At 55.6% G+C, this 26,380-nt stretch overlaps 1 protein-coding gene and 1 non-coding gene across 3 annotated transcripts in view; both read right to left on the reverse strand.

The window, feature by feature from the left end:
• The window catches only part of Fbxo31 (F-box protein 31), a 30,461-nt gene extending 7,609 nt beyond the window's left edge, over positions 1-22,852 (reverse strand). The window contains exons 1-6 of one of the 2 annotated variants that reach the window (XM_005335484.5): positions 22,440-22,852; positions 9,739-9,810; positions 7,349-7,435; positions 3,179-3,255; positions 2,695-2,862; positions 2,280-2,354 (exon numbers count right to left, since the gene is read on the reverse strand). In XM_005335484.5, the coding sequence (XP_005335541.3) occupies positions 2,280-2,354; positions 2,695-2,862; positions 3,179-3,255; positions 7,349-7,435; positions 9,739-9,810; positions 22,440-22,791 (831 nt within the window). In that variant the 5' untranslated portion in view covers positions 22,792-22,852. The remainder of the gene's footprint in view (positions 1-2,279; positions 2,355-2,694; positions 2,863-3,178; positions 3,256-7,348; positions 7,436-9,738; positions 9,811-22,439) is intronic. The other variant, XM_078032792.1, reaches the window with a different exon arrangement.
• Positions 22,853-23,157: 305 nt separating this feature from the next.
• Trnam-cau (transfer RNA methionine (anticodon CAU)) lies at positions 23,158-23,230 on the reverse strand. Its single transcript has one exon. It is a non-coding gene; the product is annotated as a tRNA-Met (tRNA).
• Between the last annotated feature and the right edge of the window lie 3,150 nt (positions 23,231-26,380).

The following is a 26,380-nucleotide window of genomic DNA, read 5'->3' on the forward strand; positions in this document are numbered from 1 at the left end:
CCGCTGACCTCCAGGTCCAACGCCCCTCAGATGGCGGCCCATCAGGCACCAAGCAGAAACCCCCAGAACCCACACACAGCCTCCTGAGCAAGGCGAGGGCGGAGGCTGAGACACTGGTCACTGCAGAGCCCCAGCCTTGGCTCACAGCACCATGGAACCACACCGCCAGCACAGCCAGGCCGGTGCTCACTTCTCACGGGAGGAGCCCAAGCCCTCCTGGGAGAAGGAAAGTCTGCGGCCAGTGGTGCTCAGCCAACCAGACCACCCCCATGCTGATTCCTGCCTGGGAGCTAAGCCGGGTGGACCACACCTGAGTGCGGCAAGACCTGACAAGGGCTACCGCGGTGTTTTTCGTGGTGTTTTTCGTACAGGGGGCTCTATCACTGGGCTACATCCTGCCCTCTTGGTTCTTTGAGACAGGGTCTCACTCAGTTGCTGAGGCTGGCCTCAAGCTGCAATCCCCTCTTCAGCCTCCCAAGTAGCTGGGACCGCAGGCATGGCCACCACACCCAGCTCAAGCCTTTTTTTTTTTTTTTAAACAAACTATCTGGTCCAAAGGTTTTTAGAACACAGAAAGCAGCCCCAAAAGAAAACCTTTGCAAATTAGACTTCATCAAAATTAAACCTTCTGGGCTGGGCTTGATGGCCCATCTGTAATCCCAGCAGCTCAGGCGGCTGAGACAGGAGGATCTCAGGTTCAAATCCAGTGTCAGCAGGTTAGTGAAGCCCTAAGCAACTTATCAAGACTCTGTCTCAAAATCTCAAAGTGAAACATAAAAAGGGCTGGGTGTGAGGCTTAGTGGTTAAGCTCCCCTGGGTTCAATCCTCAGAACCAAAAAAAAGAAAAAAAAAATTAAACTTTCCATTAAAATGGCAGCTCAACTTACAGGGAAAGACTAACAACTGAACAGATGAGTAACAGGTAAAATGAAGTAATCCAGTGGGAGAAACAAAGATGCAACACACTGTGCCCAGGGTGCTGGAGCCAAGTCCCACCCAGAGGACCAGATGACGGCCCAGTTAGCAGTGGAGAGGCCGTTGCGGGAACACCAATCAGAGCTGACGAGCACACAGCTGAAGGAGGCTCACTGTAAACTAGCTCCACGCTCAGGAGAACGCAGGAGCCTGCAGTGACGTCCAGTCCCCCCAGGGCTGCCCTGGTGCAGAGACAGAGGAAGCGTGCCCCTCCTTCCTCCCCTTTTCCCCAGAGGCCTCAGCCTGTGGGAGAGTGCAGAGAGGTGGGGGACATGCAGACAAGCCAGGCAGTATCTGCACCTGGGGGGATGCCTGGCCGCCCTTCTCACAGACACCTGGACTCGGGGCACTGCTCTCCACTCCCTCGTGACAAGGGATGCAGCAGCAGCCTCGACCAGCCCAGCAGCACCAGCAGGGCATGCAGCAGGGCATGCAGGCCCGGCCCAGCCCAGCTCTCGGGAGCTACCCTGTCCCCAAGCTGGACGGACACTGGTCCACTGCCAGGCAGAGCCTGCAGAGCAGCTCACAGGAAGGTTCCCAGGGATGCAGTGCATGGCCTTCTGGCGTAAGTTTCCAACCCCTGAGAAGACTCTTGGAAAATGTCACTTTTCACCTGTGTGACAAATCACACAAAGTCAAATCTAAAATGACAGCGCTGTAAATGAAGCAGGCACCTCTGCCATGTTCCATCTTCACCTGCCGTCCACCCAGGAAGAGAAGGACCACACCCACCACCACCACGGCGAGGCGCAGGCGCCACTCACCCCAACTCCCCGTGGTTCCCTGGCCAGCGGGGAACCGCCAGGCATTCGGAAATGCTGAGAAATGTTCACCCAACAAAGAACACAAGCTGCAGTGAGCTGCTACGTGGGACAAGCTCAAGTCCTATAAAAATGTCTCCACAGCAGTGTCTCAGAGTCTCCAACTGAAACCCCAAGGCAACGCAGGAAACCACATGCGCTTCCTGCACCGCCACAACCCAAACCACAACCGCAAGGAAGACCAGGGGCCTGGGCACTGCACACCCACAGCAGCCCCTGAGCAAAAGGGGCTCAGCCTCCGGCAGGGGAGAGTCCGCAAAAGATATGAGGGCATGGGCACTCACCTGTGGGAGGCTCAAGGGCCCCCCACGCACTTGCCAGCAGCTGCTCTGAAGGAGGATCAGATATGGCCTTGGGCCCATCACCCGCCTCAAACCTGCAGCCGCCCACATCTGCTCTGCCCATTGGGGCAAGGCCAAGCACGATCCTCAAAAACCAGCGCCAGGCACACGGTCTTCACACACCTCCCCTCGCGCGGCTCACCTCCTGCCTCCCACCGGACATCCTGTGGTGGTCCGTCTGGTTGCACTTGGTGGAGAACTCGTCCTTCTTCACAATCTTCAGTGTCACAGCGGGGAGCACACACAAGGAACAGTGGGCCGGTCACGACTCCCTCGCCATCAGCGCCATGCCCACCTACTGGCGCCCCAGCACGGGAACTGTGGGGCAACGAGGAAAAGGCTCCCCGCCACGGGACTCCCAGCAGGGCCCCAGCAAGCACAGGGGAGCCCTTCCTCCCCCCCTCCTCCTCCTCTGTCCGTACAGGAGCGGGTCCACAGCTGTGGTGCTGGCACACTTGGGGACACCTACCACCCAGGATGGCCCTGGGGATGGTAATGGCCAAAAGAAACCTGTCCCCACGCCACACATGCCTACAGGAGACGGGGCTCTCACCTACCTGAATGTGGCCGTTGTGGGGTCCTTTGTGGCCATACATGCACTCCACCGTGGCGGACTTCCTCTCCATCAGGTGGACTCTGAACAGAGGCTTGAACCGCATGGGGTCATCCACATGAGGGTCGTGTGGGGGCAGGTACATCCAGCCAATGATGAACAGGCCGTCCACCTGCACAAGGAGAGTGTGGTCGCCCTGCGCACCCCGCCCTCCTCTAACCTGCCGGCCCTGATCGGGAGCCAACGGCACAGGCAAAACCAGCATGGCGGAGGGTGAGAGGAGGCCCGGCCTGGCAGGTCCAGGGCCTGAGGACCTCACAGCCACCCAGTCAGGGCATCAGAGCCCAAGGGCGCAGTGAGAGGCTGAAGAGCTGCTGCAATCTGTTTCTTCTTCTCAGGCCAGACCCCAGCCAGGGCTGGCAGATGCCACCGCCTCACAGAAGAGAGAGCGCCACGTGGGCAGGTGCCCTCACAGGCCGCAGACTCACCACCACGTTCAGCAGTCCTCCGTATGGCCCGATGTCTGGCTGCCACAATCCCAAAATGTGCCGGTACCGGTGGAGCACTGGAGGGAGAAGAGGCGAGGGCACACTCAGGCCCGGCAACTGCGGGAGGGTGGGCAGCCAGGGCCCCGGCCGGGCAGACCCCAGGGAAGGCCTGGGCTCTGGGGCCAGTCCTGCAGGCGCAGCTCTAGAGCGGGGCCACGGGGAGTTTCCGAGCACCGATCCCCTCCCCAGACTGGCCAGGAGAGCAGGGCAACAGCGAGGAGGCACCACCGTGGCCTGGAGTGCGGGGACCCAGGCGGCCTCGGGTGGGGCCAGACAACTGGAGGGAGAAGGACCAGGGCCAGCCCGAGGCCATCAGGACACTGCTGAACCGGAGGACAAGACCTGTGTGCCTACGCGGGACTCCCTGTGGGGGACTCCCCTTCAGAACAAGCCCGAGTCTGCTCGGCGCACACAGTGAAGCCAGCACCCTGGTGGCCGGTCACTCCTGGAGGGGTTAGGTCTGAACAGGCAGGAACAAGCAGGACAAAGAGCCATGAGCACACACCGACCTCCATGAGATGAACGCCCAGGAGCAGGCTCAGTGCACACTGAGGTCTGCAGCCTACAGCGAAACCCACCCAGACCTCCGTCAAACCAGGCGTGGAGGCCACACCTGGGATCCCAGCACTCAGGAGGCTGAGGCAGGAGGATCCAAGTTCAAGACCAGCCTCAGCAACTTAACAAGACCCTCAGCAACTTAGCCAGACCCTGTCTGAAAATAAAAAACAAAAGAGCTGGGTATGTGGCTCAGTGGCAGAGTGCCCTGGGTTTGTCCCCATTTCCACACACAGAGTCAACAGAGAGATGACAGGGTGGGACAGACAAGAGGGGGGCGGCCAGTGACAGGGAAGCGGGACAGAGAGCCTGCTGCAGAACCAGATGGAGATGGGTATTTGCTGTGCAGTCCTTTCAACTGTTCTGCATGTTTCCAAAATTTCATAAAATACTAGAAAAAGAAAAAAACAACACTACCCAGCAAGACCCTGTCTGTCTCTCCTCCCCCTCACCCCCACTCACTGCCATCAGTATCTAGTTCTAAGAACTCAGCCGCCTCCCCCTCAAAGCCCCTGGGCCTCTGATTAAGGGACCTGCCACACACCCTGGCACCTCCAACAGGCAGCAGGAGGTGGCCTGTTCTGCTGAAAAGCAGCATCACAGAGCACAGCATCCCAGACGGCTGGTCAGCTTCTCATCCTCGCTGGACTCCTGAGCTCTGCTGGCACGAGGGCAGCTGCTTCAGCTTGAACAACCCCCTCCGTGACCCCTGGAGAATAACCGGTCCCAAGAGAAAGAGGCTAGAAACGGCCTTTCAAAGGAACCTGAACTGCGATCAAGCTCTCCTCGATGGCCACAGTGACCGGACAGACCTGCCCTTTCTTCACCTCTCCGCCTGGACACCTGTCCCTCCAGGTCTAGGGCCAGAAGACAGTGCTGGGGCTTGCCCACCCGCCCAGGACCCCCTAGAGTAGCCCCTAGAGTAGCCCACGCTCATCCACCTGAGGAACACCCCAAGGGTTAACGGGATGAGGGCGCCAAGCTTAGGAAAGAGTCACACACGACGGCGTCACCTGGGGTCACAAGGTGGAGGGGTGAACTTCAGAAAAGGCTGCCCTCACACCACCCCCAGGGCCTCCAGGCAAGCTGGCTCCCTCCCACAGCTTAGGTGACAGCTCCTCCTGCAGACCCAGGGCTGGCCTTCCCAGTAGCAGCCACAGAGGTTCTGCCACAGCCTCTTCCACACAAAACCACCTCATCCCAGGGCCATGTCCCCCGGGGCAGCCCTGAGGGCTGTGTTCAGAACACCGTCCCCTCCTTCACCTGGAGCAGCACTCGGAAAGGCCAAGGGCCAACAGGAAACCCGGCTCTGGCCCCTCCCACCAGCCCAACAGGAAGGGCTGACCAGCATGAAACCGCACCTGGGCATGAGGGACAGAAGGATGGGCTGCTGGGAGAAGGTGCCCACAGCAGTCCCCACCCGGGTGCAGCAGGAGACCCGCAATTATGTCCTCGGGTCTGTTTGCAGACTTGAGGTGCCTGGGATGGATGCCTAGAGCTTCTCTCCCGTCCCAAAGGAAAGTACAAATACAGCTAATGGGGTCTCCCACCCACTGCTTCTGCTCTAACAGGACAAAGACGGGAGGAAAATCCCAGCAGCCAAGGGGCGCACCCTGTCCCCAGCGCCCTTCCCCCTGAGAAGATGTTCCTCCTTCCTTGCTCACCCCCCAGCCAGTGCTGGGGGTCCTCGTGGTGGGCCAGAGCTCTGCAAGGGCCTCCCACCAGATACCACTGGAAAGTGCCCCCGGGTCTGGAGTGTCCCCCCAGCTCCTTCCCACATGGTCGCAGTGGTAAGCCCGCAGTCCTGGGCCTGCATACTGCCACTGAGACCCTGCAGTCAAAAACACTTTGCTGGGGCTGGGGATGTGGCTCAAGCCGTAGCGCGCTTGCCTGGCATGTGTGCGGCCCGGGTTCAATTCTCAGCACCACATACCAACAAATATGTTGTGTCCGCCGAGAACTAAAAAATAAATATTAAAAAATTTCTCTCTCTTTCTCTCTCTCACTCTCTCTAAAACACTTTGCTGAAACCAGACAAAGTGGCCTGGGCTTATGATCCCATGTAGGCTGGGGCAGGAGGGGCACAAGTTCAAAGTCAACCTCTGCAACTCAGCAAGACCCTATCTCAAAAAATAAAAAGGACTGGGGATGTGGCTCAGCGGTTCGGCACCCTGGGTTCTATCTCTGATGATAACCAAAAACAAAAGCCTGCATCGACAGGCGGTGGGTGCAAGGGGGTTCCGGGACTTCGGCTGCCTGTGTCTCTGTCAGCCCAGGAACCCAACGGAGTGCTAGGAGGCCACCTGCTATTTAAATATGTCCAGAGAAATGCAACCAATGCTCACAACAAGGGATTCCCCTTGCTTTTTTCTGGATTTCCAAGTTTCTACAATGCGGTTCTATAACCACACTCGAAGCTCGGGGGCACGGTGGTCCTCCAATCCCACCAGCCGGTGGTCAAGCTCTCAGCTACAGGCAGCACAGGTGCCCAGAGTGACTCCCGGAAGCAGGGGTCTGCACTCAGCTCTTCTTAATCCCCGGTGGAAGGCTTCGGAACACCCAGCTGAAGGACACGTCAGGCAACTCCTGAGTCCCGGCTGCCCAGGCTGCCCGGGGGTGGGCTGGGGCTCCACTCTGGCACCACTTGGGCTCCAGACAGACTCCTGGTGCCCGTCCTCTACAGCTCAACGCTCACACCAGGCCAGCTGCCAGCAGCAGGGGACCTCTGCTCCCAGGGCTGGAAGGAATCTCAGTCTCTGACCACCTCCCACAGGTGAGGGGAGGTCAGCAGCCCCACACTGCCTGCTGCTCCTCCAGGTCCCCTCTGTGCCGTCTGTCGCACCAGGGCCTGCCTCAGGCTGGGCCCTAGGACAGCCCCAGGGATCCCGGCCATGCACTGCAGGCCTGTCCAGAGCTCGAGGGGGTGTTCAGAACAACTCTTTAGACACACTATTCCTTCTGCTCCCAGTGGGTGCTGTCACCATGTCTACTCCAGACAGCCAGAGCCGAGACCCGAGCCTCCAACAGCTCGAGTACCTCTGAGCGCTTCTAGAAACTTTCAAATGGCTTTTAGTGCAAGTGATATTTTTAATCTCTCCATCTCCACTCAACCACTCTGAGCTAATAAAAAGTGAAAGGGGCACAAAATTCCTGTAACTACATCTTAAAAAAATTTCCAGAGCTCTGCAGGAGAGCTTTGCCCTGTGTTTGTCTAGCAAAAGTGCACCCTTTTTTTTTAAAATTCACATTTGCTATTCAAACATACTGAATGAAAAAGCTTAGAAGTCAACTCACACTTCATTTTGGAAGGGAAAAGTGTTAAGGCTTTTACACTACCCTCTGGTCTGCCTCTGTGTGAACTTTTGCAGTAGCTCATCAATAAAGGACAGGCACTAAAACGTGCATCTCCAGAGTGTCCTAACTGATACTGCCCCAAACCCCACCCTGGGCACTGGGTGGCCATCTCATTAGGGTCTGCGCTGTCAGGCTGCGAGCTGGAGGACCTCCGTGCAGCTGCGCTCTCCCTGCAAAGCCAAGCCAGCAGGAGGTACGTACGGCAGGTGTACACGTCTCTGTATCCCATGTGCTCGTAATCAGGGAGGATTCTCATGAAGCGTCCCGACTTCACCCGAGGGTTTACACCTGAACAGACATGGCAGGGAAGGGCTCAGCATGGTCTCGCTTCTCCCTCTTCCTCACCACAGTGACCCTCGTGGACACACAGCCACCCAGCAGGCCGGATAGTGCTAGCTGGAGAGGACATCCACTGATGTCCCTTTTTCATGGGAGCAGAAGACCTCACCAGGCTGCTCACTGCCCCCCGGCCAGAAGTGCTCGAAGGGTCCCAGGCCACAGCTCAGTGGGGCCTGGGACCCACTGATCCTGGGAACCACTGTCTAGGATCCTTGTATACCCAGCTAAGGTATCTGCCCAGGGTAGGTCTGGCCTTCCTTCGTCCCTGTGGTGTGTGTGTCTCTTGACTGAGGACACTTCCCAGCCCCCAGACTCAGATCTGGCACAGCGAGTCAAGGCTGCCAACTCGCTACCTGTTCAGGAACTAAGCCTGATTTTCCTTCAGTCCTCTGCTCCCAGAGCCTAACAGTTATCTCCCAGATAAAGCTTCCAAGGAAAATTTGCAAAACACATTTCCTGCATAGGAATATGAAAACCAAAATTTGCTTTGGCCAATGCGGCACAGACACCTTGGTGTACTAAACAACAGGCAGGAAGAATTATTCTCTGCATTTGGCAAACATCTTCAAGAAGCCTGCTGCCCCAACAGCTCGGAATCAGGCAGGAGGATCAAGTTCAAGATCAGCCTCAGCAGCTTAGTGAGACCCTGTCTTAAAACTCTTAAAAAAAAAAGGTGGAGTGGTGGTCCCAGGGGTACAGCTCAGTGCTAGAGGACTCCTGGATTCAATTCTCAGCTCAAAAAACAAACAACTCAGCAAGAAAAAGAAATTCCACGCCCTCACTGGACCCCCCCAGTCACGCCACTCCCAGCGACCCCTCTCGTGTGCCCTCCCTGAGTGTAACGGGACACCTAGCGCCTGGACAGGTGCCAACACCTGTGTCCCTGCTGGGATGTGGCTGCTGGAACTTATTGTTCTTCAAGAGAAACCTAATGGCCTAGCAAACCTGCAGAGGAGTCGGAAGGTGGAAGCCTGTCCTGTGAGACACTGGGCCAGCCGCCCACCCCCAGTAAGAAGGGGACACGCTGGCAACATCAGGGAGGTCATGGGGGAGGTGGTGGGCGAGGGCACTGAGCGCTCAGCCAGTGCTGCAGTGACCCTGGAAGGCAGAGGACTAGAGCACAACAGGGGGTCAGGGGCTCACCTGTCTGGGCACCTGTGGAAGGGACATGTTCACCCCCCATGGGGCAGAGGCCCCGAACCTTGGGGAACAGCTCGGGAAGCACCAGAATTGCTTCCTGTGCGGCCCACACTGCTCAGACCTCAGGGTTCTCAAAAATGGGCACAGTGTGACCGGACAGGAGGAGTAGCTTCTACTGCCCTGCAGTACAGCAGGGCTAACTGGCGGGCGACAATTCCAGAAGGGGACCCAAGTATCAGCCTCACAGGGTGCCAGACATGCCAGTTGTCCTGATCTGATCCATACATATCACATACATGTACTGAAATGTCACACTGTACCCGATACACACACACAATTATGTGTCCGTTAACACCTACACAACGTATGGCTGGTCACCATGGTGCACACATGGAATCCCAGAGACAGAGACTGAGGCAGGAGGAGGGCCAGGTCTGAGCCAGCCTCAGCAACCTAGTGAGGCCCTGCCTCAAAATAAAAATTAAAAAGGGCTGGAGCTGTGGCTCAACTGTAGCTCACTCGCCTGGCATGTGTGAGGCACTGGGTTCAATTCTCAGCACCGGACATAAATAAATAAAATAAAAGGTCTATCAACACTAAAAGAAATATCAAAAAAAATTTTTTTAAAGGGCTGGCAATGTGGCTCCATGGTAGAGTACCCCTGGGTTCCCCAGTACTGCAAAAATTAAAACATTACAAAATACACATACACACATGAGCAAACGTACAGCTCTGTGGTAAAGAGCTTGCCCAGCACACAGGTGCCCTGGATCCCCAGCAACACTAGATCAATAAGCACAAAAACTGTTATAGAAATAAAAACACAGGTTTTTGAAGGCTTCAGCCAGCAAACTAAAAGTGAGGTTAATGGCACACTCAAAACGGGGGACCCAGCACCTTGAGCTCAGCAGCGCCAGGCCACCAATGCTGTATCTGAGGACATCGGGCTGCAGGTTGGTTCCTGTTCCAACCCAGCATCACAAACAAAAAGCGCAACATCCAGTGTGACTGAGAGTGGCACCCGAGAAAACGGAAACAGGACCAAGCTGTCCCCTCCTCCCTCTCGAGCTCACTGCTTCTCAGTTAGGAGATGACAACAAAGATCGACTCACGTTTTGCATAGACGTCTCGACAAGACACGCCTGTAATCTCCAGCTTCCGCAAGTTTTCACAAACACCGTATTCTGAAACAAGAAATGTTAGCCGAAGTTTAAAATCAGGAAATCACAAAGCAACAGAGACACCTGCGGGGCATCAAAGGGAGCAGCAGGCGCGCCTGCGAGCCTCGGCCTGCTGAGCCACTGCCTGGTCCCCAGGAAGCCACTGTCATCTTAGCATCACCCCAACAGACGATGACATGCAGCGTCCGTGACAGCGCGGCCAGCAGCCTGCTGCACCGGGGCTAAACACTCAGGCTCTGTGAATGCGCTGGAAGAAATGGTGCCTTGTTCCCATGGAAATGAGGCCACCTCTGGTTAGGGCTCGCGCCAGCGCCAGGGGCCAACATAAGCCCACCGTGGCTTGCATGTCATGCACAAACTGTTCAATACAGCCATGAGGCTGTCCTCAGATCTGATGAGACGCTGCAAAGGGGCATTGACACCCTACTTCCCTTTGCACCAGGCTGTCCAGGTCCCTGGTCAGTGAAGGGGCCCCTGACACCTTCTGCCCTCCCCCATCCTCGCACTGACTCTGCTGGCAGCACTACCTTCCGCCCTCCGGCCCTACCACCCAGGGCGTCCCAACCAAAATCCAGGCCTCTGGCTCAGCAAGGCTCAAGAGCATGGTGCCCCGAGTGCATCCACACCCACAGAGAGCCACCTGCAGCCACTGCCACTCCTGTGTGGGTACCATGCCAAGCACTACAGGCATCAGGAACTTAATCCTGCCTGCAGGCCCAGAGTGATGCAACGTCACCTCCATCTTAGTCTTCACCCTGAGAACAGGTGCAGAGAGGGGTGGTGACTTCCACAAAGGTCACGAGGCCTTCCTCCTGTGAGCTCCTGGCACAGGAAGGGGCCAGGAAAGTCCACAGGCTTCACACTGGCCACAGCTCACGCTTGGGATCATAGGTGTGCAGTGTCAAGCCAATGCCCCACAGTATGACCTCTCCAATCCTGACAATGACCTCCAAAGGCAGGACTCTGCCCCCCAGGCAGAAAGGGAAGCTGGCAACTCAGAATGTGGGCATGACGCAGTCCGGGAGCACCCACTGCTGCCCCTCGCCATGTCACTTCTGCCGGTCCTTCCCAGAGGACTGGCCTTTTCTTCGCAGTGGAACAGATGTTATCAGCCCAACACTAGGGCACCAGGTAAACCCCTGAGGCTGGCCCACGTAAAGCCCCAGGCACAGACAGGGCAAGCGGCTCTTCGGATAGAGGGGTTGCTACCTGGCAAAGCTCTCTTTACATACACATACTTTTTTCTGAAGTTATACACGAACATAATACCTTTATTTATTTTATGTGGTGCTGAGGATGGAACCTAGTGCCTCACACGTGCTAGGTCAGTGCTCTACCACTGACCACAGCCCAACCCACTGGCAAAGCTCTTTGGCAGGGTCCTCAGGCCTCCTGCTGCCCACAGCATTCCCTGCCTGCACACTAGACCCCAGGCCCAAGAGCCAGCAGCTCCATGTGGTCCCTTTGGGGGGAAACCCAGGCAAGGCACACCCTTGATCCAGGTTGCTGAGATACGGTGGCCACCTCCCTCCCAGAGAGGCCACTCACCACCACACCCAGCAAAATGCCACCGCTGTCCTTTGGAGAAAGAGACTAGGACCGAGAGAATGGTACTGAAAACTTCCAGGCAGGTCAAGCAACTCCCGACTCCAGTCTAGACCCTACCCCACGCAGAAATAAAGTGCAAGCCACAGAGGCAACTTAATCTTCCAGTACCACATTTTACAAATTAAAAGCAAGCAGGTTGGGTGGGGGGCGTGTAGCTCAGTGGCAGAGTACTCACCCAGCACACACAAGGCCCTCTGCCCCCAGCACCACAAAACAGAACAACAGTAAAACTGTGTTCATGACACTTTTTATTTAACAAAACAGCTCTATCACTTCAACATGCAGTGGGTGCCGAGCGTCTTTCTTCTTAATCCCAAACCTGGAAAGCTGGGGTGTGGAAGCACAGCACGCTGGGACCAGCCACGTCACTCAAGTGCGGAGAGTGGCGCGTGGCTGTGCTGTGTCCCAGGCAGCACAGAGCTCAACAATCACGCCCGAGGCCGGCACTCCCCATGGCTGCTGAGCTCAGGCCCATTCGCGTTTCCCTTAGAGCACTAAGAACTCCTAATGCCACTCCTTCACCTTCTACAAGGCAAGCTGGGGACCTGGCTCAGTGGCAGGGTGCTTGTCAAGCATACACCAGCCCTGGTGCAACCCCAGCAGTACCAAAAACAACCTCTAGTCCTTCTCTGCACTTCTGAAAGGAACTGAGGCAAAGCAAGCAGTTCCCTGAAGAGCCTGCTCCAGGGCATGAGAACAGTCCACACGCGTGTCCTCCCTGCAGCCGCTGGTTTTCCTTATCAGGGTCCAGAGCTCCTGAGAAACTTTCATCAATGAAACCTGAACAGGACTCCAGGCGTGGAGGCTGCTCCAGATGAGGCTGAGGTAAGGTGGCAACCTCCCTCCCAGGAGCCACGGTGCTGGGCTCCCCCCAGCCCCCAGAAGTCTTATAGCCAGGCTACAGGAGCTGGTCCAGAAGTACCCTGAAACTGTGAGGCTCCAACCACCAGCAGGAACATGACTTGAACTCAGACACTTCCACACAAGGAAGAACTGTCCTTTTAAGTAAGAACTAGCATTCAGATTTCAGCTTTACTGAACACAGGGAGGGAAGAACAGTATCTCCTGGCAGGTGGTCTACTAAGCACAAAGGAAACATTAAATTTTAAAACCGTGCACTATATGTTTATGTGGAAGGCTGCAAATAGAATCCACTCATAAACTTTAGCAATGACTTCACCATTACCACAGAGACCAAGGCCAGGGCCTCCTCCAGCAGCTGGCCACCAACTACTGAATGCTTTACAGGGACGAGCTAAAGACAGCACCGTCAGCTGCAGCCTGCTTTGCCGTCTGTGGCCTCCTAGGGATGAGGCACCTGACACCTGCCCACTGCCCAGGATCAAGGACCTGGAAGGCTCTCCTCAATGCTGGAATAGCTGCCAAGGCCCCCGAGAGGAGCAGGGACCAGGTTCAAGGGAGTGAGATTCTGCACTCTAGTGCTGCAGAAGGGAGAGAATGGCCAGAGAGATGGTGGGAGGGACAGTCCCTGGCTGCAGGAGCTGCAGAGGGCAGGCAATCCTGCCAAAATGTGGGGCTGCACCCCAGGTACAGGGAGAGACAGTGAGTCTCACCTTCCATCTGCAAGGGGATCAGCTTGGGGCCTCTGTGAGCCCCTGCAACCCTACATCTGGAAATCCTAACTGGGCACCAGGAACACTCACCCACAAATCCTCACGGCAGGAGGAGGGGCAGCCAGCAGGCCTGGGGCCACCAACTCCGAGCCCTACTGGAATCATGTTTCAGATATGCTGATGCAACACAACGACACAATCTGTTCTTTCAATTGATCACTGGAGTCAAGATGTTCCCGTAAGTCAGCCAAGGAAGGACAGAGGCAGCAATGTGACAGGACCCGGCTCCCAGGACCCGGCCTCCACTGGCATCTCCAAGGGGACCTTCCTCTAGTGCGCAGGTGACTTGCCCCAAGGGATCAGAGTGCACCACCCAGGTCTGAGAAAGCCCCTGAAAACACAGCTGTGCCATGCGCATGGTCAGGGAGGCACAGGAGGCCTGGACAGGTCGGGCTGACTCCACGTAGGTCCAGGGGCCCCGGAGGGTCTGTCAGTGAGACTACCTGGACATCTGGAACTCACCACTGCCCAGAGCCCAAGGCCACCACTATGAAGGGTGCCCCAGCAGCTGGGAACATCGAAATGCCTGCCTGCTGGACCAAGGGACAGGCCACACAAGGCAGCAGCCCTTTACCCAGAGCTGACAACCAGACATGACACATGAACCACAGCCAGCCTCTGAGAGACCTGACCACTGGCATGGTCCAGTTAGCTCTGTGAACCAAAGAGAACTTTCTCACCCCAGGATGGGGTGCGGCTCGCAGCAGGGTGCTCCCAGCACAGCAGCCACCCCTCCCACCAGCAGATTACCCAATGATCACACCACTGCAATGCCCGTCAGGCCAGACTGACCACATCTAGAATGGTGACAGCCACAGCCCCAATGTCCACCACAGCCCATGAAGGCACCAGCGGACCTCACACAGTGGCAGGGCCATCATCAGCTGCCTCGTAACCTTTCCACGCAATGCAGAGATCTTCATGGCACTCACACCACCGCCTGCTCGGCCCTAAGACCGACGTCTGGAGGCGTCGGGCTGGAGCCTGGGACACCCGAGCCAGAGCTCTGGTTGACTAAGTCACCTTCATTGCTCTCAGAGACCAGGTAGCCAGTGAGAGCTGACCTGAGTAAAAGTACTCGCTCCTTTCCCTCCATCCCCCATCCCAGGAAAACTCTAAGGAAAGAGAAAACCAGCTACCTGAGAGGTGCCACTCAAACGGGGCAGCAGGTAGCCAAAGCAAAGAGGCAGATGGGGCGTCTGGGGCAGCCAAGCCCAGGTCAGTCCCGAGTGTGGAGCAGAGGGGAGCCAAAGAAGGTTCTTGAGCAAGGCAACAACCTGCTCCAGGAACTGCATGGACGCAACTTCCCAGACCAATGCCCACTGCTTAAAGCAAGCCCCTCTAACACCCCACACAGTCCCAAACCGAGAGTCAGGAAACCACTCCGTACACTAGTACCCAGCAACTCCCAATGCCCACCTAGGATGTGACCTGGGGCAGACAGGGCCACAAGCTGGTGTCTAGTGTGCAAATGTCTGGGTGCCTGCATGAGAACCTTCCTGCCTAAAGGCGTGGCGGGGCCCACAGACAGCTGAATCAGAGTCTGCACTGTAACAGGACACACACGACAGGCAGAGGGGCTCTGCCCGGGCAGCACTGGCACACACAGGAGGCTTGGACGGGAGGCTCACACCACCGACCTCTGCTTCCACTGCCCCCACAGCGCCCTGCTGCAGCAGTGAGTCTCCTAACAGCTTCTGAAGTCGTGAGCAAGGTCCATTGCTTCCCCGTGGTCAAGTGTGCTGAAACTACCAGGGTGAAGCCGGGTCCAGGCGGAGACGGCCACAGGCAGCCCTTCCACCCCCGTGAGCGACGCTGGGGAACACAGGACGCATGGCCAGGCAGCCCCTCCTGCCCGCTGCAGAGCATCTGGTGGTCCTGGCTCCCTGGGGTCTTCCTCCCAGTGCCCGCCTCCGGTCCAGCCACGGGAAGGTCCTGCAGAGCACCCGAGCAGCCCTCTAGGCACAGCCACAGTCAGAGACACAGGAGTCAGAAGTCGTCACCCCAGAGGGGCCCAGGGGACAAGACTGCCATCACCAAGGTCCCAGAGGGCCCTGGCACAGAAAGGACATGAGGGGACACTGTGGTTGAACCCGGCTTGTCCTCTGACGTCGTGTTGAAGTGCGACCCCAATAAGGATGTGTGGAGCTGGAGCCTGAAGAGGCAGCCTCACGATGGAGTATGATTCTTTCCCTTTGATTTCCCCCAGTGCTGGGGGTCAAACTCACGGTCCTGTGCGTGTTAGGCAAGCACTGTACCACTGTGCTGCATCCCAGCCCTTCACGTGGGGCCAGAGCCAGGGAGGCCAGTGCCCACCTGCTCTGCGGTGCTCGGGCGCCTCCCTGGCTGCCCAGGCGCCTCCCTGGCTGCCCAGGCCTCCTGCTCAGCCAAGCCAGGCCCTCCTCGCTGCCCTCCCTGCTTGGGGTGTTGTAGAGGGAGGAGTCTTGCTTTTAGTCTTTAGTTTCCGCCCCCTAAATTATATTTTTTCAGAGAGTGGGAGAAAAACTACAAAGCGGGGCAGAGGTCTCCATGTGCAGCGGCCCCAGGCCGCGTGTGTTTGAATCACAGCCGGTGTGGACCCTCCTCATGGACTTAGTTCTAGGCTTGTCCAGCTGTCCTTGTCCTCAGCTGGCCCTGGCCTGTCTTCTGCTGCTGGTGACAGAGGAGCACAGAGTGGGTCTGTTGGTTCCAGGTCATGCGCTGGTCCAGGGCCAGGCAGTGGCCACGTCTGGCAGGGGTCCTCTGAGGTGCACAGGGTGCCACCTGGCTTTGCTGGTGGACCCGCTTGAGGGTCCAGAAATCTTCCAAAAGTCTACTTTGAAGCTGGGTGTGGGGGGGCATACCTATAATCCCAGTGGCTGAGGAGGCTGAGACAGGAGGATCCTGAGTTCAAAGCCAGCCAGACCCGGCAACTTAGCAAGGCCCTAAGCAATTTAGCAAGACCCTGTCTCTAAATATAATACAAAAAGGGCTGAGGATTGTGGGAAGCCATTCTAACACGTGATCGAGCGACTCCCGTAAGGGCCTGAGGCACTTTGGCATAAAGTCGAAGTTTCCCCGACCCTTTCCTGATGAGAGAGCCCATCCGTGTGGGGGTGTGCCTGACCACTGACCCCGGGGGCCCAATCACTGACCCCGACCTTGGAGTGCGGCCCCCCTCAACCTTCATTGGATGGAATTCTCCCCTGAATCTCTTGTTCCCCAATAAAAGGCTGATCCCCGGTGTGCTCGCGCTCTCTCTCCTGCTAGCCCTGAGTAATCCCTGCTGCCCTGCCGGGCGGTTGGAGGAGGGAACCAGAGGGGAGCCGTCTCGGACCTAGCAATAGAAATAAGGTAATTGAGTCTTGTGTTTTTATTTCGATCTCTTCTAACTAACTTTATGCCTAGAACCTCATTAATGAAACCACTGCGCAGGCCGCGTGGTAGAGAGGATGTGGCTCAGTGGTTAGGCGCCCCCGAGTTCAATCCCCAGTTCCAAAAAAATCAAATAAAACACTCCTACAAAAGAACGACAAAGCCAGGGGCTGGGCTGGGGCTCAGTGGTAGAGCCCTTGCCTTGCATATGTGGGGCACTGGACTCAATCCCCAGCACCACATAAATAAGTAAAATAAAGGTTCCGGGTCCTACAATTAAAAAAAAAAGAATGAAAAAACCAAATCCTAAGAGGCCCCCATGTCCCCATCAGAGGCCTAGAACATGTGGGACGCGAACAAGAACGCTGAAGCTGCTCCGTTGTCACGGCACCTGGCCTCACAACCCAGTGCCCACAAAGGGGTCCTTCCCTGGGTGGGAGGAAGCTCCTCCAGGGGAGCAGACCCCTCCTGCGCTACAGGAGCCCCTGGCAGAGGAGGAGCCCTCGGCTGAGGCCTTGTGGGCCCAAAGACACCCCTCCCTCCTGACCCTGGGAAGCCCTCTGCCACCTGCATCTCCCCGACCCTGGAATCATCTCACTGCACCCTTCTCCAGTGTGGGACACCACACCATCAGGAGACCGGCTGAACTCCCGGCTCCCCCTCCTCCATCACTGGGGCCAGCATCCCTCAGTGGAGGCTGACTCACAAGCCCAACCCAAGCAGCCTCTAAAATGGGAGGAAGGTCAGGACAGACATAGGTCTGGAGAGGACACTTGCACTTCTCCATGGCCCCATGATGCCCTTTCCAGCCAGAAAGACACCCCGTCCTCAGATGCATTACGCAACCCCCTTCCCAAGAGCGTGAGCAGGAGGGACAGCTGTGCCCAGGCCTTGGCCAGCTGGTCCGCTTTCTTGAGGTAAGCAACAACCTCCACTTAAGGCCTGCCAGGAAGGTACCTTCTAACTGGTGGTGGGAATGGAACCTGGGCCTCCGCAAGGTAGGAGGCGCTCGACCAGGACACACTCCCAGCTCTGATCTCTTGACTCCGAGACAGCACCTTGATGGGTTGCCCAGGCCGGCCTTGAACTGGGATTCCACCAGCCTTGGCCTCGCCAGCCACTAGGACAGTTCACTTTCTTCATTGTTTTTATTTTTAGTACCAGGAACTTAACTCAGGATGCTTAATCAATAAGCCACATCCCCAACCCTTTTTATGTTTTATTTTGAGTTGCTCAGGGGCTCATTAAGTTGCTGAGACTAGCCTTGAACTTTGCATCCTCCTGCATCAGCCTCCTGAATTGCTGGGGTTACAGGTGTACACCACCTGCCTGGGATAGTTCACCTTCTTAAAGTTAAAAATAAAATAAAAACAGCGAGTCTTACGAAGGTTCCCCTCAGCAGCAGCACTCCCTTTGCCCTCCCTCTCTGCCACGTGAAGGGTGACATTTCTCAGCAAAGCCTCACACAGGAATCAACTGGTGCCAGCTAGAACGGCCCTCCTTCTAAGCAGCAGTGTTCGGGAAAAGGGTCACTGGAGTCCTAGGACTCTCCTGCCCCCCAGGACGTGGGCTGGCCTGGCCTTTCTCTGCTGTGTCCTGGGTAGGCTGTTGCACAGCTGATGATCCTTCTGCCAGAACCTTGGCTCAACAAGTACCCACTCAACAGAACCATAAGGTCCCTACACCTGGTTCCAAAACCTCCTCCTGGGATGAGCCTCCAATATCAGCCCTGCTCCTCACAATTCACATCAGCCAATCACAAAGAACCAAAACAGCATTTTCTTCCGCCTGCAAAACAAAATTAAGTATTGAGCTTTTGTTTTGTTTCTGGTTCTGAGGACTGAATACAGGGGTGCTCTACCCCTGAGCTACATTCCACCCCCAACTTTTTTTTTTCAATTGCATCAGGGTCTTGTTTTGCTGAGTTGCCCGGGCTGGCCTCAACTTGGAATCCTCTTCCCTCAGCCTCTGCAGTCACCGGGCTCCAGGTGTGTACCCCTGTGCCTGACGAAGTATTGGTTTTCCAATTTCCATTTCTGCAAAAAGATCAAGACATTAGAAGAAAAGACTATTTCTCACTGTGATGAAATTCACCAGTTTCAGAGCTAACGGCAACATTCTACACACAGCATTCCAGGTGGCATGGAGAGGTTACCATCTGGGGAGAAACAGGCGAGTGAGACACTGGGCCTGACCCAGCAGGCACGAAGCTGAGAGGAAACCCTCGCGTGCCACCCTCGCGTGGAGGTCAGTGCAGAGGGGGAAATGAATGCGGGAGTGTTTCCTCTTTTTAAAATCTTTTGCAGTTCTTTCAATATTTTGATGTAGAGAGGGCCTGAATTTTCAAAACTCACTAGCCTTGGGCAGACTTCATAAATATCTCCTAATTGTCACAATTAGCTCCTTTTAAAATTCCCAGCCAAAGAGTGAAGTATCAGCCACAAAGGGCCTGGTCAGGGTGAGGTCAGAGCACACACAGCTGGCCTCCGCCCGGGCTCCCTGACAAACAACCACTTATTTATGGCACTGCACACAGCACAGGAGTGACGCCAAGTGAGTGACGCATCAAAAAGCTGTTTACAGTCAGGTGCGTGGTCATGCCTGCGATCCCAAGGAGGGAGGCTGAGGCAGGAGGATTGCAGGTTCCAGGCCAGGTGGAGCTGCTCAGTGAGACCCTGTATCAGGATTTTTAAAAAAGAGGGCTGGGGATATGGCTTAGTTGTAAAAAGCCTCTGGGTTCAATTCCCAGTACAAAAAAAAAAAAAAAGAAAGAAAAAAGAAAACCGTTTACACCCTGAACACAGGGCTGGGCTTGGTTCCTTTCACAGGGAGCAGCCCCTACTTGGTCTGTGCTGGCCCCAGCACAGGAGAGACCTGACTTAACGGCAGGATTCTCACCTGTGCAGAGGAAGACCCCCCCCAGTTGTCCAGACACCAATTTTAGCCTGAGTCACTTCACATGCTAACATGTGGGGGCCAGCAAGGTCAAGGTCCTATGGAAACAACCCATTTCCTATCACTATGGGGCACTGGAGAGTCTGAACTTCTCCACGAATGACAACTATCACAAGTAACTATTTCATCTTAAGTACCCAGTGTAGTCCCCAGCCCCAATCATCCTATCCTTTTAGAAAGAGCTCTTAAATGTGTCTTGTACACACCTGAAAGTCAATCATGGCCCCCAACCCTCAGAAGCCATGAAACCCAGGCCACTTCCCACTCCCAGGAAAACACACAAATCGGTCTCACTCATTCTCAGGAGAATAAAAAGGGAAAGGACCCCTACATTCTGCCAGGACACTGGGCTGGGACAAGCCTGGCCATCTGCCCTAGGACGGGAGAAGCCCTTGCTGTCCACCTAACTGGCCTCAGTGCACCTACCACCACCAAATATTAGTCCAGGGGAGATGAAGTCTGGGGACTCGGACTAGGCCTGTCGCACACACAATTCCTGTGCACATTTACACACAACTGGCCTGTCTCAGAGAGACACACACAATACCAGGTAGGACTGCCAGCCAGCCAGTTCCTGACCTCGTGGGATGGAAAAGAGCTGCCAAAACAATAGCGCGGAACTCTGAAGACTTGGCTGTCCACTACACTCGCAATCATAAGGTGCAAATCATATACAAAATTTAGAATCTATAAGTTTTGTTTACAGTTTGAAATTTTGCAGTCTGGGGATGTGGCTCAGTGGTAGTGCTTGCCTGGAAATGGATTCAATCGCCGGCAACCCCCCCCCCAAAAAAAGGAAGTCAAAGTTTGAAATTTTGCAAAAGTCATTACAAATGAAGGCAAAAAACAAATGTCTACAAACAACTACAGAAATATTTTGCAAATGATTAAACCTATCCAAATTACCTGAATAAAACCTTTAAGTCAATTTTTAAAAAAAAGAAAAAAGACTGGTGTGGCCAATTGTGTGTAAATGTGTTCAGGAAGGTACTTGGGCTGAGGCAGGAGGTACCAAGTTCCAGGCCAGCCTCAGCAACTTAGCCAGACCCCGGAAAAATATTTTCCAAGGGAATTATTTCCTCATTTAATCCAGTATCTGCTTTTTTTTTTTTTTTTTTTTTTAAATGGTACTAAGGACTGAACCCAGGGCTTTACCACTGAGCTACATCCCTAGCCCTTTTGCATGCAGGGTCTCATTAAGTTGTTCGGGCTGGACTTAAACCTGCATCCTTCCTGCCTTAGCCTCCCGAGCTGCTGGGATACAGATAAGTGCCAATACACCCAGCTTGTTTTTCTTTTCTTTTTTTAATTTCTCAAAATGAATCTTCTAGTGTTATCATCTTCTAGTGTCACCTGAGTAAATGAGATGTTCTGATGGCCTGAGCCTCTGGAGCCCCCAGAAAGCTGCCTGAGAGCCCCCACAGTGGGAAGTGGAGTCCTGAACATAGGCCCCCAGCTTCCTCCTGCGACTTCATCAGAACCTTGCACATTTCCACTAACCATTCTAACAACCCGTCCTGAGTAACACTCAGTTACTCTGTGGCACGTCTCTGAATTTTCTGATTACACGAGGTAGGGCTCACTGGGAAAGGGAGAGTAAAACTTTCTTTGCCTCAATTTTATAATGCAGCAACAAACTGCACTTTCCCATAGCTGACATATATTGAGAGCTGGTGTTGTGGCTCAGTGGCAGAGCACTTGCCTTGCACATATGAGGCCCTGGGTTTGATCCTCAGCACCACATAAAAATAAGTAAAATAAAGGTATTGTGTCTATATACAACTAAAATTTTTTTTAAAAAACTATTATTAACAGTTCTTACAAATTTGCAAGGCAAAAACAAGCTAAGAGAAAAGCAAAACAAGAAAAAAAATACAGTATAAATACAAGAAAAAGATACAATAAAGATGCATTGCTAGCAAACAGCTACCATTTAGGGATGAGGATTTTGGGTGCTTCATCTTACTCAACTCTCAAGAAGATACTTCCCACCAAATACATCACTCATTCTTGGGAAGGTGCAGCAACCTGTCCAGGACCTGGCAGCAGATAAATGGAGCCTGGCACAACCCAAGTTGGCTAACTCCAAACCCAGGGCCTTGGCCATTATGTACAACAAAGATAGAACCATCAGCCCACTGCCAGGAGGTTTTGGGAGAAGAGGCCTTCTCCTTCAGACCTGTGGTGCAAACTCAAATAGGTGGGTAAGGTAGCAAAGGTTTCATCAATGCTACCCAACGGTTACATTTTAGCAAATGCACTCCAAGAAGATAGCCTCACAAGTTCTAAAATATACACATAAATCTCCCAAATTTCTATAAAATGCACAAAGCAATTGTCAAACCACAATTTAGGACAAGGAAAAAATGGAAAACTTCAAAGTGTGCCAGTTAAGATACAGCTTATAGCTATTATGGATGGAGTGGACACCGCAGAGTCCTACTGCAAACTGCCTCTAAGTAAAATGTGCATGACATGACTACATCCATGTATGGAATGACAACTTTCCAAAATTTTAAGTCTTTAACAGTGCAGGTCTCTGATGACGCTTGCTTTCTTCCTTTTGCTGTTCCGCAGCGTCTGGAAGTGTTTTGTTTTGTTTTGAACAAAATATGAGAGGTGATTGCACATCAGACGTCTTCAAGGATGAAGTTCAGCGAGCCTTGAATTCTAGACTGTCACCTAAAGTAGCTGCTGCTCCCTGCCCTCACTCCTGCCCCCAGCACCCTGATAAAACGCACCCAACCAGCCTGAGGACAAGGTGGCGGCCTTACGCACACACTTGGCCCGTCACCAGCAAGAGCCCCAGATCTCGGGTGTCTCTGGCTCTGCGCCCTGGGGGGAACGGAGGCAGCCAAGCCCTCGGAACCTCCTGGGCCCTGCTGACGGGGACACCGGCCCCAGCTCTCACTGGCCACTGGGGCTCAGCGGCCTGCACCCACAGCCGGGGGAACCACAGCCCTCCCCGAGCCCCCAGTGTGGGCAGCGCCACGGCCGCTCCCCACCACACCTCGAATCTGCGACAGATCCCGCCCCGACCCTCCCGGCGCGGCCCGGGCCCCGGCCCCGCCCGGCGCTCACCCTCCCGGCAGCGCCGTCTCCAGATGGTGTCGGTGTGCAGGATGCGGCGGAACTTGGTGCAGACCTGGGCCAGGCTGGGCAGGTCGGTGCCGGGCAGCGAGGCGAAGATCTCCACCAGCAGCTCGGGCGGCAGCTCCAGCAGCGAGCAGCGCGGGGGCGAAGGCGAGGGGCCCGCGCACGGGCCGCCCCCCGTCCCGGACGGCGGCGCGGAGCCCGCCTCGATGCGCTCCTCCTCGGGGTCCGTGTCGGGTTCGCTGTCTGCCGCCGCCGTCTCCGCCGGGCCCCGACGCTGCTGGCGACGCCGGCATCCGCGCGCCGGGCCCACGCCGCAGAGCCGAGCGCACACCGCCATGCCCGCCCGCAGGACGGACGGCAGCACGCACGGCAGCACGCACGCTCAGCGCTCCGCGCACGCGCGGCCGGAGCCGCCGCACGCCGCACCCGGGCCTGGCCACGCCCCCCGCTGCTCACCGCGCCCCGGGCCTGGCCACGCCCTCGCCGCACGACGCCCTGGGCCTGGCCACGCCCCCTCCTCCGCACTCCACACCTCTGAGTGGCGTGGGCCCCGCCTCTGAGAAATCCCGCTGTGTGGGCGACCTGGACACCCGCCGGCAGACGGGTACCTGAGACCCGGGAACGCAGGACCCCAGGACCCGGAGGCCTGCAGCCCCGAGGCTCGCGAAAAGAGTCACCGCTGTCGGAAACAAAAGAGCGCAGATGCCCCGTGTGAGGATCGAACTCACGACCTTCAGATTATGAGACTGACGCGCTACCTACTGCGCTAACGAGGCTCCGTGGAGGCGGCCCCGCGCCGCGGCTCTTGCAGCAGAGCGGGCCGACCGCGCGGTCTCCCGCCGATGGCCAGGGCTCGGCCCCGCGGCGCTGGCGGCGTTGGCGGCGTAGGAGTTCGAATCTGTCCGACGCCGGACTGACCCAGCAGAGGCTCTGCCGCGGCTGTGCGGAGAGGGGCGGCGCGGCCCTGCGGCTGTGGGCGCACCTGCCCGGGGCTCGGCTTTGCTACGGCGGGTGGAGGCGCGCGCCCGGCCGGGTCTGCGGCTGCCGTCTGCAGAGTCGTAGATGGACGGCGCGCCTTGCTTGGCTTTTTTTTTTTTTTTTTTTTAATGCTGTGCTGAGGATCGAACCCAGCGCCTCACCCGTGCCCGCGAGCGCTCTGCCCCTGAGCACAGCCCAGCCCGCTCCGTCGTGTGTGTGTGTGTGTGTGTGTGTGTGTGTGTGTACCGGGCCTTGAGCTCAGGGCACTGGCCACCGAGCCCCACCCCTGCCCTGGTGTGTGTTTTACTTAGAGACAGGTCTCACTGAGTTGCTTAGCACCTGGCAGTTGCTGAGGCTGGCTCTGAACTCGCCGTCCTCCTGCCTCGGCCTCCTGAGCCGCTGAGAATACAGGCGTGCGGAACCGCGCCGGCTTGTCGTCTGTTTTTAATTTGATGTCACTTTACCTGGTGCAGTGGGCATCTGCTGTCCCAGCGTTTGGGAGTCCAGGAGTCTGGAGGCAGCCTGGGCAAAATAGCAAGACCCCCTCGCAAACATGTAATAATAATTTTAAAATAAAAAAAATTTAAATTAGTAAAACTTAAAACGTGAGTATAGCTGCATGGACTGTCACCCCCTCTGGGGTGTAGGAGCCGCCTGGCCGTCAGATCACAAACAGTAAGGCAGGTTCCCCGCTAAAAGCCGGGGACAGGTCCAGTCCAACCTGCCATCTCGCCCACATGACTGAAAACAGTGTCTAAAGTGCTCCTGCACTTAGACTCATCTGTCCACCCTGCACACTGTTGGCTAGATGTTTTCCTTCACAGAGTAAGTTAAAGCAAGGGGCTGGGGGTGTGGCTCAGCACCACATAAATATAAAATACAGATATTGTGTCCACTTATAACTAAAAAAATATTAAAAGCAAAAGCATCATGTTGCTCACTTACTGAAAAGCATATGAGGGTCCCACGGCAGAGCCCAGTTCCCAGTCAGGCCTCTTTTGTGGCCCCACACACACCCCTGAGCATTTCCCTAGGTTTCCCCTCCACTGCAGAGCCCCCAGGTGGTCTGGTTGGAAACATTGGCTTTCTTTGCGGCAGCCCCAGTAGACATACCCATCACCGATGGCCACTCTTAGTGAGTGTTCACTGACTCAAATGTTGTTTAAATGAAAAAAAAAAAAAAAAAGGAGCAACCTGGCTAAAAAGCTGGAATTGAGAAACATGAACCAAGCACGTGGAGCTCTTCAGCCTTCTGACTGGTGGATCACCAAGCAGGAAGTCCCAGCTGGGGAGAGAGGGTAAGCAGACAAGCAAGACCCTGTCACCACTATTTACAGAGGCCTGGCCAGCTGTGTGCTGTGTCCTGTGTGTCCCAGTGAATTCCAAAGTACAGGCGTGACCAGTGCTGTCAGTTCATCAAAACAACGTCAACATCCGTCCACCTATGGCCTGCTCTAGGAGCTGGGTGTAAGAGGATTAATAAAACACACTTTTTCCCCTAGAGGACTTCAAGTTTAATAAAGTGAAAAATAATTCAGTTATTTTCATCTTTAGAAGAATGGTCATACTAGCCTATATTTATAATTTGAGTTATATAACTTGGCACTTAAAAAGAGACATATACACACACATATATGTATTTCTGTAGATGTGTGTACTCATCTGGATGATCAGAGAAAGGGTGTTTCAGGATGTGACATTTCTAATTGTAGGAAGAAAGAGCCCAAGGCCCTGGGTTCAATCTCCAGCAAACATACATACACACACACACACACACACACACACAACGTTTTTATTATGTTTTTCCCAATTAAAGGAAGTTAGCCAGAGGAATACTTGTTCTAGAAAGAAAGGGCAACTAGTTGTCCATGGCTGAGTGAATATTCACAGCAAGACGAGAGGGTCTGCGAGGCAGTGGTCTGGACACAGCCAGGAAGGGACAGATAGGCCAGAGGTGAATGGGGGAGGTCTAGCCAGAGAGTGACCGGTCAGAAGGCATTCTCCTGCAACACCAGGCTGGACACAGCGATGACAGGCGTCGGGGGAACCGGCAGGGTTGCCTGTGACGCGCAGGATGCAAACCTTCTGTTTTGGTTTGATATCTGCTACACAGAGGTGAAAATGCTAGCAGCACGTCAAATTCATAACTCCTCAACATTACGACTGCTTGTGGCAAAGTTAATACCGTAAGAAGTGGACTGTTTGGAAGGAAGTGTGTAAATAGTAATAGTGCATAGGAAGTAGGCGTGAGGAACAGGCCGGGAGCACAGGGTTGGAGGGGGAAGACCGGCAGCAGGGACGGCAGCTGCAGCCTCCCCAGAGACGTGCCAGGAGCTGCCACTGGGAGGTCCCACTCGGAGGGTGACCGCGGCCGGCCTGGACCGCGCCGAGCTCTCTCCCCAGCCCCGAGGCACTGAGCGCGTCTGCGCCCCCTTGACAAGGAACCAGGCGGGTGCGTTCTTGGGAAATGAGACGCAGGAGTCCTTTTGTCCCAACACCGTGACTCTGCAACAGGGAGGGAACTCGGTTCGCGGGACGGAAAACGTCAGCAAAACAGCAGAATGTGGGCGGGGCTCATCCTTCAGTTGCCTGGAAAGTCGCCGAAAGTAGCACTTCTTCCACCGAAACCGCGCTGCCCCCGGCCCGTCCGGTTCCGGACGCGGCAGCGCAAACGACCGGGCACGCAGAGCGCGCAGAGGCCGCCGGCGCCGGGCCGAGTGGCTTGTTTGTTTACTTGTTCCGAGGAGCGGGGGTGGTGCCGCGACTGATCGGACGGCTGGCCAATAGCCGCGCAGACAACAAAGCCGGTGCGCCGTGTCCTCCAATCAGGGACAGGCGGGGCGGGAGGAGGCGGCGGCCAGCCCTGAGCGCCTGGGAGCCGCGCGCTCCATCTTGAGTGTGGCGAGGCTGCGCAGCGCACCTGCCGCTGGTTGCTGGTGCCGGGCCAG

Source organism: Ictidomys tridecemlineatus, chromosome 15, assembly GCF_052094955.1.
Source record: "Ictidomys tridecemlineatus isolate mIctTri1 chromosome 15, mIctTri1.hap1, whole genome shotgun sequence".
In the NCBI taxonomy this organism is placed as follows: Eukaryota; Metazoa; Chordata; class Mammalia; order Rodentia; family Sciuridae; genus Ictidomys; species Ictidomys tridecemlineatus.